General features: G+C 36.8%; 1 protein-coding gene across 4 annotated transcripts in view; it reads right to left on the bottom strand.

Annotated features, from left to right (window-relative positions):
* The window catches only part of EPC1 (enhancer of polycomb homolog 1), an 88,880-nt gene that overhangs the window by 43,917 nt on the left and 30,206 nt on the right, over positions 1 to 14,757 (bottom strand). For 2 of the 4 annotated variants that reach the window (XM_011369471.2, XM_011369473.2), the window contains exon 1: positions 14,295 to 14,750. The exons of the other annotated variants lie outside the window; for them this stretch is intronic. In XM_011369471.2, coding sequence (XP_011367773.1) covers positions 14,295 to 14,447 — 153 coding nt within the window. In that variant the 5' untranslated portion in view covers positions 14,448 to 14,750. Of the gene's footprint in view, positions 1 to 14,294; positions 14,751 to 14,757 lie in introns of those variants that run through there. 4 annotated transcript variants of the gene reach the window in all.

Genomic DNA, 14,757 nt, shown 5'->3' with positions numbered 1-14,757 from the left:
ATAAATAAGACTTGATCTTGTTGGAGGAAACTTGATGGCTCTGGAGGAATCAAAAGGAGGTAGGGGCCAGGTTACGTGAGGCCTAGTTTATAAGCCACTTTGATAGAGGAATACCAAGTTACGTGTTTATATCACAAAGGCCCCAGAAATACTTTTAGAAGATATACATATATTAGGAGTAGTGGTCATTTTGTTTCGTGACACTTCATATAGTAAACATTAGATTATATTCCATTATTTTCCAAATGATAAGGCAGGCTACCTAGTGGAAATTTTCTAGATCTGACTCTTAGAAATCACAAATGTTTTTTACTCAAACTTAAGATTTATTCCAGGAAGAATTTAAGGTAGCTGAGCCCAGAAATAAGGAATATTATAGTTATTTAATTGGTTTCTTGCTAGTGATACAAAATATTAGGCATTCTTGAGAAATGAGTTTTAAATATGAATAACAATTAAGAATGTTATAAAAACTCAGTCCTAAAAATATAAAGATCAGGAAATATGTTAATTTATCAGAAGCATTTTAATCTGCCCCATCTTCAAAAATAAAATTTTCATCACTACAAAAGTTAGGAGGAATTTCTGAAGTGTATTTTACAAAGTTACAACATAAAAGTTCAGACAAAAGATAAAACAGAATTCGACAACTGTTTTTAAAATAGTGTATGGCAGTGGTCCTCAACCTTTTTGGCACCAAGGACCGGTGCTCCTATGAAAATCTAATGCCTGATGATCTGAGGTGAAACCAAGGCGATGATGCTAGCACTAGAGAGCAGCTGCAAATACAGATGAAGCTTTGCTGGCTTGCTCACTGCTCACCTCTGGGGGGTGGGGAGAGGCCTTGGGGACCCCTGGTGTATAGACATACCCAAGACAAATCGAGTAACATATTTTTATGGAGTTGATTCTATTATTATTTCCTGGTACATTGAAAAAAGATTGCTTGTATTTTACTGGGATTGCATTATAAAGGAAAAATTCAAGAAGGAGAAAAAAATTCACACAGAATTCTCATATATAGTATTAAGATGACACTTATGGTAGATGAAACTTCAGAGAAGGTAAAAAAAAAAAAAAAAAGTAATTGTAACCAAAATCTTGATTTTCAAAACACTCTCAGATCAGAAAAGGAATTTTAATGTAAAAACTTTAGAGTAAAATAATTGATTTTGATTTTACATTTTACTTATAGTTATTTCAAATGAGAAAAAATGAGATGACTTTTTACAAGTTGGCTTACAAAGTTTTATTAGACTTTTGAGTGATAACATAAACTACTCAAAGTAAAAATAGATATTTCTGATCTTTACAAGAGACCTAAAAAGACTGCCTGAGATTATGGTTTATCATATGAATTGTAAGCCCCTTGAAGGAAAAGCCATGTCTGTGGACCCTGTAAGATTTAGCATTATATTTTGTAAGTTTAGAAATATTTGATACATCAACACAATATAGGTACTTTTAGCACAGCGTTTCACAAAACAATTTTAGAAATGCCATGATATTTTCCCTGGCTTAAAATTTTGGCTTATTAGAATGTCTCGCATCTTTCCTAACCTTACAAAAACACACAAAAATCATTGCTTTAATTCTACTTTATTAGCCTTACTCGAAAAGCTCAAAGGCAGTTAAAACAGGTGTTTGATTACCATTTTAGAACACACTCATAAAGTACTTATGCTTTCACACAACTATTTAAACATTAAACATTTGTGCCAGAACAATATTAAGTCTTTAAGATACAACACTGTTTTTGCTTCCAGAGAGCTTAGAGTAAACAAAACAATCATATAAATAAAGTTGTCTTCTAAAAGTGCAGGTGCTGTCACAGAGCTTGGAAAGGACAAGTCAAGAAAAGCTCCATGAAAGTTGACAGCAAACGAGTTTGTTGAGGAAAGATGTATGGAGTAAATGGGGGAGGGGGCGGTGTAAACAAAGGCAGGGGTGAAGAACTAAGAGGACATTAAGTACAATAGTTCAGTTTATTGTGCAGAGGGCTTGTGGTAGCCAGACCCAAGATGGTCCTCAATGATCCTTATCTTTTGGTATTCACACCCTTGGGCAGTTCCCTCCCACACTGTACCAGTGTTGGTCAGTGTGACCAATAGCATACAGCAGAAGTGATGGGACATCATTTCCATGATTAGGTTGTAAAAGCCTGAGCTTCTGGCTAGGTGCTCTCTTAGCACTTGTACATACCCTTCCTCTTGGGTAATTTGCTCTGAGAAAGCCAGACATCAGGTTTGAAGAACACACAGGCCCATTTGTAGGGGAACAGAAGCCTCCAGCCAACAATGTGAGCCTGGTAACAGATTCTCCAGTTGAGACAGCTGCCAACTCTGAACAGTGTTCTGCAGACACTGAACTAGAACCACCCAGTAAAGCCACTCTCAGATTCCTGATCCTTGGAAGCTGTGAAGTTGTTTTAAGCTGCTAAGTTTGGGATAAGTAGTTATGCAGTGATAGATAACTAAGTTATGTTGGCACTGACAGTCCTCACTGCATAACAAAAACCTAAATTGTTGTGATGGCTTTGGAACTAGACCATGGCCTTTGAGGATAGTATTTATTAGTGAAGAAGCTGTTAATAAAAGCCTCATGGTATTTCATAAAGCTGCAGATGAGGGCAGAAAAGTGAGGCAGAGGTTACTGGAAACTAGAAGACAAAGGGTATCGCTGTCGGAAAGGGGCAGAAAGTTTAGTAACACTGATATCTTCGGTTAGAAGTAGAAAATTTACCTAATGAACTGGGTTATTTAGCTAAAGAGATTTTCAACCAGAGTTGAAATGCTGCCATTTTTTCCTCCTATATACGGTAAAAATTGAGAATAAACTAAATGAAGAACTGTAAAAGAGCTAGGACTTGATGATTTTGAAAATTTGTAATCTCTCTAAATTGTGAACACCACTGAATTTAGCAACAGATTCTGAGCCAAGATCAAATCTAGGGTACTGACAGAAAAACATGATCTATAAAAAACTAAGCCCATGGAATGACTGAAAATCTTCTGTTAAGATCTTAGAAAGATCAGAGATGGTGCCTCAGAGTACTACTATTCAGTCAGACAAGAGGCCTGCTGAAGACAATGTGCTTCCAAAAATTCTCTCAAACAATAAGGCTAAATTTTAGGAAGCTTAAGGTGTTTTCTCTCAGCAGAAGCTCAAGGTAGTAAAAGGCTTATTCTCAAAAAGACTAATGGGTGTGGCTTTCAACTAATAGAATGGACCCCAATAAAATTCATAAAGACCTACAAAAATTTTAAAAAGAATTATATATTCAGAAACATTGCCTGTTTGAACTGAAAGACATGAGATGATGCAAAATAAAAAGAGGACTTCAGAGTCCAAAAATTTTGGCAGTAAGCAAGCTAAGAAAACTCAGTAGCAAACACATTCTACCTTTTTACGAAAATGGGAAAGTGAATAGAGGGTAGAACCAAATATACAAAGGGAAAAGTTGAGAGCCTTGGGTGAATTATATCCAGGAATTGATACTCAATCAAAGAACTACCATCATTTACCTGAATGGATTTCAGAAATGCTAAGTGCTAGGGACCCCTTTTGCTTTTCTCTGAAAAGGAATGTTTGTTTTATAGCAGTTATCCTAAGCTCATCCCAAAATCGTATACTGGGTATGTGAGGGGTACTGGGCAGGTATCTCTTTAGGTTCTTAGGTTGAGAAAAATTTGTACTTGTGAAGCCTCCACTATACCTGAAATCAATTTGGATGAGATTCTACACTGCGAGCTGATACTGTAATGGGATGAGACTTCTGGGGGCTTCGGGAGGGGGTGAAAATATTGTGCATGTGGGGACTGTGGTAGCCAGCCTCTAATGATCTCCATCTCCTGGCATTCACAGCCTTGTGTATTTCCCTTCTACGTTACCAGGGTTGGTTTATGTGACCAAGTGAAGGTACATAGCTTCCAAAATTAGGTCGTAAAAGACTGTGGTTTCTGTCTTGTGTGCTCTCTTATTTGTGCTTTCTTTTGTATCATTCTTTCCGGGTGAAGCCTGCTGCTGTGCTGTGATGAATGGAGACGCTCATGAACAGAGACTTCCAGTCAGCAAGGAACTGAGGCTATGTGAGTGAGCTTGGAAGTGAAATTCTCCAGACTAAGTCAAGCCTTTAGAAGACTGCAGCCCGTAGCAAGAGCTTTAGTGGTACCTCATAAAAGACCTTGGCCCACTATTACCCAGAGGAGCTAGTTGCTCCTAGATTGCTAGCTTTCAGAAACCATGGCACAATAAAGTGTTTTTTTGTTTTAAGGTGCTAAGTGTGGCAATAATCTGTTATGCAGTAATCTAATACAGAGTTTAAGGAAGGGAAAAGACTGGAAATGGAGAGACAGAGGTCAGTAAATCCCATTAAGGAATTTTTACATGTTATTCCATTACAAAAAGAAACAATTTAAGGATTTTTTATGTCAAAGTAACAATCAGATTCACATTTTTAAAATATCACCCTAATAACTTTGAGGGGGTTGGAAATTTTAAAACTAGAGTGAGACCAATTTAAGAAGAAATTATAAACCTTTCAGAATAAAGAGGGCATCCTAATCTTTTAACAAGAATTCTTAGATCCAAATGCGTTGATTTATGTGAAGGGCAGCCTTAAGAAATAAAAATCACTAAAATGTATAGAACCTCTTAAGATGACTTTTTTTTTTTCAGCTGAAAAATTCTTCAAAACACCCTGTATACATTAGGTATCCATTGGGAAACCAAGCATGTATTTAAGTTGGGAAAACAATCCATTTGAGTTGACATCTTTCTTTACTTAAGGCCATATTTGTTTGATACCTCGCTGAATAGCTCACATTCTATCATAAACACAGCTAGGTATGTATAAAAACTAGTATCCACTCACTACTGAACGACTCCATAACAAAAATTATCTGTCATGAGGAAAATCTGTTGAAAATTTTAAACCTACCTAAAAAGGCACATTTCTATCCTTCAAGGACTAAAAATGAAACTAAAATAAGTTAAAAACACCTGAGCACTTACTATATGTAAGGAACCACGCTATACACTTTACACAGGATCTCGTTTAATTCTTACACCACACTTAGAGAGACTTGGGGTAAGTAGCACAACCAGAATAGAATGTTAATTGACTAACTTCATAGTTTATGTTTTAAACTCAGAGGAGTAGTTGTTTTAAATCCTATCAGATCCAATGCTCTTTTTCAAATCCTTCACTATTCTACTTATATACAATTTTCAAATAATTAATCCGAGGACTGAATTGCAAAACAAAAGTAATTTATAATAAAATATGTATTTCAACATGTAAATGCTTGAGGTATGTATCCAGAAGACAAAATGAGGTAATCACAGATACTCACATGCCTATAGAGAATGTAACAGCTAAAAAACCAGACTTTATGCAGGCCTATATTACTGTTGACTCAAATGCCACAACTGGTGCTGAAGTTATTTCCAAAATGGTAACATCTCCTTCAAAAGTTCTAAACACAGTACAACATTCCCTTACTTTATATTTTGTTGCAGTTTTTGAAATTTTAGTATATCTCAAAACTATCCCAAAAAAAAAAAAATTTTACATGTAAGATGGAATTAGGTCCTAGGCTCAGATAATTTATAAATAGAAATTTCACCTACTGCATGTTCTGTGGGACAGTCAAAAGTCACATGGGCAATTCTTTGTTTTGCAAGATTAGCTTTTGCATGGTGGAACCTACACTATTCCTGGTCCCAGCAGTGTCTCCCTAAAATTTAGACAATTAAAAGCATGCCCCCAGTTATCCTGCATGTCCTGAAAGTGACAAAATGTTACAGTCCCTGTTGAGAACCACTGCAGAGGAAGAATTCTCTCAATTTCAAAAGCAACCCTAAAGGTCTATTTACTGGGTCCTGAAATAAATGTGCTATATAAAGATCCTTTTTTTGTAAAGTTATTTACATAAACATGTAGTAGGAGTGACATATACTCCTTAGAGTTTAAGCCGCCAGTTATATAAGGTTGCCCTTCCTTCAGGTACCATTTTTAGCTAGAGGCATAGTACTGTATAGTTCAGAATATCTAGTAGAAAGGTATTTCAAACTGTTCGTGTATCTGAGGTAGGCTGGGTACATCTCATCATTCTTCATATCCATTACCGACAAAGTCCAAGACTTAACAGCATCACCCTGACTCTTATCACCATCCTCATCTCAGTATCTAATAATCTGACCCAATCTTCCACCTTTCCCCACCTTCTCAAACTTTGCCACTCTGTTCTCTAGAATAAAGATGTATCAGTAAACTCCTCTTTATAGTCTCAATTCTTTTCAATGTTCTCTCATCTTCTTGCCCTAACTGAAGACTGGCAGTGTCTTCCAAAAACTACTTCTGTAACCCTTTCAAGGAGAAGCTGTTTCTCACATTCCACATACTTACAGATGGGCTGTGTTCACCCTCCTTGCTTCCCATTGCTAGTCCCATACCATTACTTCTTTGTAGTCCTTCCAAAAATCATAACCCTTTAGAAATTCATACCATCACTCTCTCCCCCCCCAAAGCTGACATATATACTCTCCTGGTCATAGTCACAGAGCTCACAGTCTTCTCAACTACTGCATTTCTGGCATCATTCTTAAGTGACAATATTTACGTACACAATAACACCTAATACCATGACCTTCTTACCTGCACTAATCTTTTTTCTACCTCAGCCACTACTCCTGTGCTTATTACTCTAGATCTCGTCTTCAATAATTGTGCCACCTCTGTAATCTAAATTCAACCATCTCACTCTTTAACCATCACTCTCCCAACTCGTTTCACTATTCCAGCACTCTCATTCTAAAATCTATTCTACAAAGCCTTCTATTTCAATGAATCCTACTACTTCCCCACTCTTCATCAGCTCCCTGATGTTTCTTTCCTTGTTTAGCCAGTTTATATCCTGTGGTGTATCTATTCTACCTCACAAATACTTTAATCTCCTCATCCCTCTCTTCCTTTGTACCTGCTGGGCAAATCTTAGAAAAACCTTATTACATACCTAACTTTGTGCTTGGACTAAAGTTAAATGCTTCATTCAACTGCCCAAGTAAGCTGACTGATCTCACTTTACTGACCCTACAGCTAGTTCATCAACATTATTACATTTCTCTAGTAAGTTAGCTTCCCCACACATACCTTTGTCTCTCTTAAGGTCCCCGTCACTCTGAGGTGATGACCTCACCACATACTTCATAGAGAAAATAGAATTATATGATAAACTACCTCATCCTCCCAATGCCAACTCTACCAACTGATCTAGAGCTTTTCTCATTTACCTGCCTTTCTTACTTTCAAAAAGGAAAACGTATTTCTGCTCCAATTAGTGACCAACTCTTTCATGAAATTGATCCAGGAGACAGGAAATCATTTTTAGGAGCAAAGTCCTTGAGTAGAAGAAGGGGCAGGATTTTATCCTTTTTAATGACATCATTCCAATTATTATACTAGTTCTAATAACTTGTATGTTATTTATAATAGCTATTTTAACATTTTTATCTACTAATTCTATTACCTGGGTTATTTCTATGTCTATTTCTGTTAATTTTTTCCTTGAATATATTTTCCAGCTTCTTTGCAATGCCTGCTAAATTTTTTATTGGGTGCCAAACACTAAGTATTATTATGTTGTAGGATCTTTTAGTATTCCTTTAAAGATTTTGGGCTTTATTCTGGGATAGTTAATTCTTGCTTTAGGCTTCAAAACAGCCATATTTATATTTTTGTTTCCCCTTCAGATTCTATACCTTATGGGTAAAGCACGAATTTGCAAAAATCACTACAAAATCCTGGCTCTAATTTCAAATGCTAATAACACTAAAAGCATTTGGTGACTACTGCACCTATTTATATTCTTTAAATCCTTTAGAACTCTAGCCTTTCTAAACGGAAGCACTTATCCATGTACCCAGACTACTTTACTTTTTGTAAATTATGTTCACATAATATACAAATGCAATCATTAATTCAAGATTTAATGATTATTCTATAAACACATGAAATACATTTGGAAACAGATTTAAATATATTGTTAACAAACTACAATCATTATTACAGGAAACTTACATAGTTCTACCTCATTTTGCAGTTAAGAAAACCTGTGTGAGCAGGAGCATGCATGCACACACACAGTGTCAGTAGTTAGGTAAGTCCATAGGTCTAATAACTCCCAGTCTGATGCTTTTCCTAATTAATAATTACCTACATTTAAAGACAAGTTTTCACAACTGTATCAGACAAATCTTTAAGGACAGAAAACACATCTAACATGTTTATATCAGACTATCCCAAATACAAAGGATTGTATAAAAGTAGTTTTTGAGTATCAAAACAAAAACCGAGGCCATTCTATTCACATTTAATGATAATGAAAATCATCACTATAGCATTTTTACATTTACTGCCTATTCGCCTCTCGGAGCTACCTCCTAAGGTAGGTAAGAAGACTGTTAACATATGAACAGACTAAAGTTTGTTTACTTATTTACTAAAGTTTGTTTAGTAAGGTTACCTGACTTGTCTAAGGCCACAAAAACCAAAGTACATTTTCTCAGTGGACATATGACTGCTACTCGTGATTCTAAAATTATCAAAATAATTCATTGCAATATATAGAAACACTTGAAGCTATATTAAATTATCCGCAGAACATTTAAACCTCAGATTATCTCTGCCCTTGGATTCACTCTAAGGCATCCTATTTCTTCAGCCAGTACTTGCTATACTGAAGGAAATTTTTAAAAAATTGCTTTAATAATGTTGTAAAATTCGGCAAACTATGACACTATGAATATCCAAAGTTGAACCAAACTTTTAAAAAATAACCTCCATAACAACAATTGAGGAAGGACTTTCTTTTAAGGAACTGATTATATCCCCATTCATCAGAGCTACTACTCCTGACAATGGGTCAAAGTAGATTTATTAACTACAGGTTTCTGTTTTTCATCTACCTACTACAGTGGGGCTGCTGGATGAAATTCATTTCATATACTTAAATATGCAAAGGTGAGTGTCCATTATGTTTTAAATACTGTAATCGCTCAAAATCACTACCTATAATCACAGGCCTTAAGTTAAACTTGATCAAAGATCTGCCACAGTTTATTAATGTGCTGAAGACAAAATAGTTTCAAATAATTCACTGAAAATAGTTCTAGTAAGTTGTTCAAAAACATCTGAATTACTTGTTTTCTTATTGACTTTCCCACAAATTTATTCTTATAGAAAAGTGATGGTGATATATTAATGTTAAGTCACACTTTAAGGGTTTAAAAGTTTACTTTAAAAGACATTATCTAGCTGTTTCTGTATTTCATACTTTCATACCACTTTTGCATTTAGAGACTCATAATTCATTTTATTACCAAAATGTAAAATTCTTCTTTCCTTGTGGGTTGACTTCTTTTAAGTAGAATCACAAACTATACCATCATTCCATGATTTACTCTTTTTAAAATGCTACTCTGTGCTTTAAAATCAATTTTAACCAATTGTTGGTAAGTCTCAACTTTTCAGTTAAACTGAATCATAAAGTCAGAACTCACACCTTCACGTATACTAACTCTTGCCATTATGTTCGTAGGTATATACATACGTACATCTTCCATCTGTTTCTTTACCATTACTACTACATACTATGATGCAGTAGAATGCAAAAGATAAAACTGAAACCTAATCTATTTTAATCAAAATAGTAGAAATGGTTGCATATTTAATCCTAGTCGCAAATTCATGAACTTATCCTATATTTAGATTGTACTTTTAATTAAATCCTATTAACAGAAAGGAATTCAGTATAAATTCCATTAGATCACAAAGCACCCACTAACGCCATTAGAAAGCTCATTAGTTTTCATTATTGTTTTATAAGAAAATTAATTCTAAATACAAATGGTACTAATCCAAAATTTTAAGCATCATACATTGAAACAAGAGCTAATATTAACTCTTTAGGCACCTAGGTGCTACAGTTTTCAAGAGGTTCCTTTTGCAGTTAAGAATTCTCTCTTCCTGAGCCTTTTCCAATTATTCTTCTATTAAGTCTATGTAATAACTGCCATTCTGATAACACCAAAATAACTCCGTCTGAAACTTCTAGAAGAGTAGACCTTAACTTTGAGCTTTTTTGCCCACCCCATTACCAATACCTTGAGAAATTGACAAATATGAACTTTCTCCCTAGAAAAATATACCAATACAAAATTTTATATGCATAATATGGAATTTGCTGACTTCCAGAATCATTTCAATAAATTCTCAGAATCCTAATTTAGAAACTTCTTCTACTCAGAAGTTTCTTGGGCGGGGGGGGGCGGGGGGGAGTTGAAACTAGATTTTATTGTTGCTTCTCAATTATCTGTGATTTAATCTGGATTTAAAAGTCTTGGTTTACAAAATTTTAAAGGGAAAAAGTTTTCATTTCTTTCAAAAAATAAGAAATCAAACTTTTAAAGTAATTTAAACTTATTTTTATAAAACAAAAATTGGGTTTTTATCGTTTTGAAAATGTAGTGCTTAATTGTATGTTCTCATATCAGAGATATGTACATATTTCCAATTTCCCCTAATTAAAAACAAAAACACATGTCTACTTTATAAATGATCCTTAACTTGGGTTTAATAAGATTGCATACTGAGCCAGTAATGAAGGATATAGTTTTAAGAGAGAAAAGATAGGTGTATGAGACTATTTCATTTGGTTAGAAGCCTATTAAAACAAGGTATTGGATTGTGATGGCTAGATCCTAATTCTAACAGTCTTAAAGGTGGCTGTGTAAGGTAATATCAATGTGATATCATCATTGTCTTAATTATATCAAACCAGTATGAGGTTAAGTCTCTGCCCCATGTAATAAATGGTGCTGCACATAGACATCCCAATGAAAGAAGTTAAACTACTAGAAGAAACAGGTAGCTCCAATTTGTTAAATAGCACTATAAAATGAATTTTTTCAGAATGTCTTTCTTAAAAAGTATTCATAAAGGAAAATTATAATTTACCATAAAGCTTCAACTGTAATCAAAACATCAGTTTTAATAAAAACATTCTATAATACTAATATCTTTGAAAACTCATCCTTTTTAATGAAAGGTGAATCTGTGGCACTAAACTTAGTATTTTAACATTTCTAACTTTAAAGACCTTAAACGTTATAACCTTAAAATAATGTTAAAATATTATAATGGTGCAACACCTGCCCGTCCCCAAATGTGTAAATTTCTGACCTTTTTAACTCCTAAAGGAATTTATCTCATAGAGCTGATAACCTATTGATTTCCTATGATTTGAAAATGACTTCTGTAATTCATTAAATCAAAGCCTTCATCAACTGTTACTTTTTGATTTAGCAAGTTACAACACATTATACTAATTCAGACATTTAAATCCCTAACATCTAGGACTCAATCAAGTCCTTCAATTTAGTAAACTGGTTACTTTTCAATCCTACTATGATAATCAAAAAATGACTAATTATCTAATTTCTAAAGTTGAGAAAAATCATTTTTTTGGGGGGAGGAGAGGATTTCTACTTATTGTTTCTTAAAAATTAAGAGGCATCCTTAATTAAGTCAGTGTGTTCAGCTTGTAATATAAAAATTGCTTAAATGGAGTACATTAATAAGTGTTATTTTTCCCAGAATTTCGGTCAAGTTTACCAAACAAAATATGATTACAATAACCAGGTATAATTCTCTGGACAATTCTGCAAATATATTTTGATCATAAAATGCTTTCTTAATGAAGTGGTATGTACGAAACCATTCTCATCTAAATCTGCCCCATCTTTCGTGATCAACATAGGATGATACTTTTTCTAACCTAGACACTCAATTCAGGTCCTAGGTCACTTCAACCTAAGAGACACCATAGCTAAATGTGTCAATTAAAGGCAGAAATTTGTTTTAACCATTTGTCTTTATAAGAAGTACATTATGCTTCAGCAAATCATCAAAAAAATTGTTGTTCTAAGGTTAACTCGGAATTCAATTACCTTTATGCTTAGCATACATTTTCATAATTGCGTAAGATGCTACTTTCAGTATTGTGATTTATATACCCACTACTACCAGCATGAACCACAGGACTTTAGAGCAGCTATTTAACTGGTACTGTTTACCTTCTATTAAGTTCAGTTATCTATTCCTGAGGTCTATGCTTCAGTGATCATAGTTTTGGCTGGATGTGAAGTGAAACAAATTCAGATGATAGAAAAAGATTGTGTGAAGGAAAAAAAATCCCTTATGTCCTTCAAAAATAGGGACTCCACATGCTATAAATGAATGGTATTCATTGCACTATAAAATGTAAAATATTTCAGTGAACAAAAATTATCTGTAATATTTAACAAGCATATTGATACTTGAGCTCAGCTCTGATTTCAAGTTGTAGCTCTTGGTACTGTCCAAGGCTTTAATGCAAGACTTAACTAAATTTCTAAAGTGTATTGTAGTGCTATCTTGCTTTTATCAAAGCCCCTTCCTTGGCTGCAAAACAAGAACTACAAATTAATTTCCAGGGCAGTGTAACACCAACACCCCAAATTTAAAGTATTATCTGTAAAACTTATAAACAGAAACAAAAATAAAACCAAAAGACAAGATTCTGCAGTCACAAGTACTTTAATTTTTAAAAACAAATCACTTATTTAAAAATAAACAAATGGCACCATTCTACTCTAAAGTTGATACAAGTAAAATTTAGAGATTCTGTCTCATAATGTGCTGAAAGTCAGTACTACACTAGACAATCTCAGCTACTACACATACACTTATCACTTAGCTTATCTGTAAAGTTAGATTTAAGATACTACTCTCAAAAGTAACATTCGACTGTCACAACTATTTTACGTTAAAAGGTTAAACAACCCAAAGAGTTTAAACAGCTTTATTTTCAAAATCGACATTACAGAGCATAATTTCTACATTTAAAATTCTTACAGTACCAAATAGAGGTAGGTATTACAGTACAATTTTCCACAACAAAATTGTAGCACACAAATCCAGCGACTCCTCGACTTCCTTGAACTGTCAATACACTGCACCCTGTTTAAATGGCTGTACCTGAAAACCAAGGTATGCAATTCCTTAGGATTAGAAGTCATCAAGTTATACTGTCAAGGATCTGGGGGAAATGAGAGGAAGATTCTATTATCCTTGTGTCTGAACCCAACTTTCACAGCAAGGTAAAGCCACAACTATGATAAAATGTCTATTACCTGTAAACATTTACATACCTGAAACCCACCCAAATTAGACATCTCAATGTTACAATTTCTGTGAATGAATTCAGTTAACTTTGCTTTGGTTAAGGATAAGAAAGGTCCCTCTTTGGAAATTTAGATCTATAACACCTACTTAAAATTGGGTATTTTCTCTCCCTGTGTTGAGAAACCAGAAAGAAGGCGAAGATAGATATATATATATAAACCCAATAATAATGAAGTTACAGGTTTTAGAAGAGCCACGTACTCCAAAAAATCTGCAGCATAACCTCAAGGATCAAAGAATGACTCCGGAGTAGTCGTTTATTATTCTCCGACTAACTAGACTTGGGGAAGGATGGATGCAAAATCCCAGAACGAGGATACAGAAAATAAGTCTCATCTGCTATGAAAGTAAGTCGTCCGGGAAAACAAGCAGTACCCTCGACATTTCGTTGCAGGAAGGCGGATATAAGCCTCAAAGACCTGCAGTCAACATTACCTGCCCTTCTGAGGCTCCACGTGGGGGCTGCACTGAGCCTCACAAGCTTTCCAGGCCACCGGGAACTAACTGAAATGCCCCCGCGGTGCACAGAACCTGCACTACCCGGCGCCGGCAGCGCGCAAAGGCCGAGGTGGCCCTAGAGCGCCACCCAGCGGCCCGCGGAGCTGCCTGCAGGCGGGCCCTCTCCGGCTCCGGGATCGCCGCACCCCCACCGCCACCCAGCCCGTTCCCCTCTCCGGGTGCACAAGGCCCAACCCAGCAACTGAGACCACAAAATGGCTGCCGGCAGCTTCGTCACGTGACCCCTTTGTGCCTTTCGGGCTCCCGAACTCCGTGGGACCCGGGTACAAGTGGCCGGGGTCGGCGGGTGGCCTCAGAGGAGGCGCCGCCGGGCCGCGGCGGCTGGGGGTCGAGGCCGGGGGAGACGGGGTAAAGGCCCGGCCGGCGACTGAGAGTCGGCGGCGGAGAGAAGATGGCGGCCATTTTGTGTGGGTTTGCTGCTCCGCCGCCGCCGCAGGCAGCAGAGGGAGCGGGGCCTGGCGGTGGGTCGGACAGGGGAGTTAACACGTACCGACTCCTCTTCCTTCTCCATTCCGGTGGGCATCTGCGGCACGGCCCGGTTTATCGAGGCGTATTCGTGCAGGTCGGGCAGATCCTCACAGCGGAAAACCGGCAGCGGCTTCGAGGCGTCTAGCGCCCGCGCCCGAAACGACAGTTTACTCATCTCAGGCGCAGCAGATACCTCTCCGCTCTGGGGAAACGGCCCCGGCCAGCGGGATCATGGAGAACCGGGGGTTCGGTCCCCACTCGCCTACCGCTGCCGGGGACTTGAGGGGCGGAGCGCAGAGCCCGCCGTCCGGGCACTAACAGCAGCCGGGAGGGTGGGAGGCTGTGCCGCTCCGCTCCTCTCTCGCTCGCTCTCTTCAATACGCCATGGCCAACATGGCGGACATTAAAACTCCACTGTGCGCTCTTCAGCCAACCCCAGCCATTCCCCACACTGCATCGCGCAGCGGCGCGGGCACGCGGGGGGG

Source organism: Pteropus vampyrus, unplaced genomic scaffold (assembly GCF_000151845.1).
Source record: "Pteropus vampyrus isolate Shadow unplaced genomic scaffold, Pvam_2.0 Scaffold150, whole genome shotgun sequence".
NCBI classification, from domain to species: domain Eukaryota; kingdom Metazoa; phylum Chordata; class Mammalia; order Chiroptera; family Pteropodidae; genus Pteropus; species Pteropus vampyrus.
This window is presented reverse-complemented; position numbering and strand designations above follow the sequence as displayed.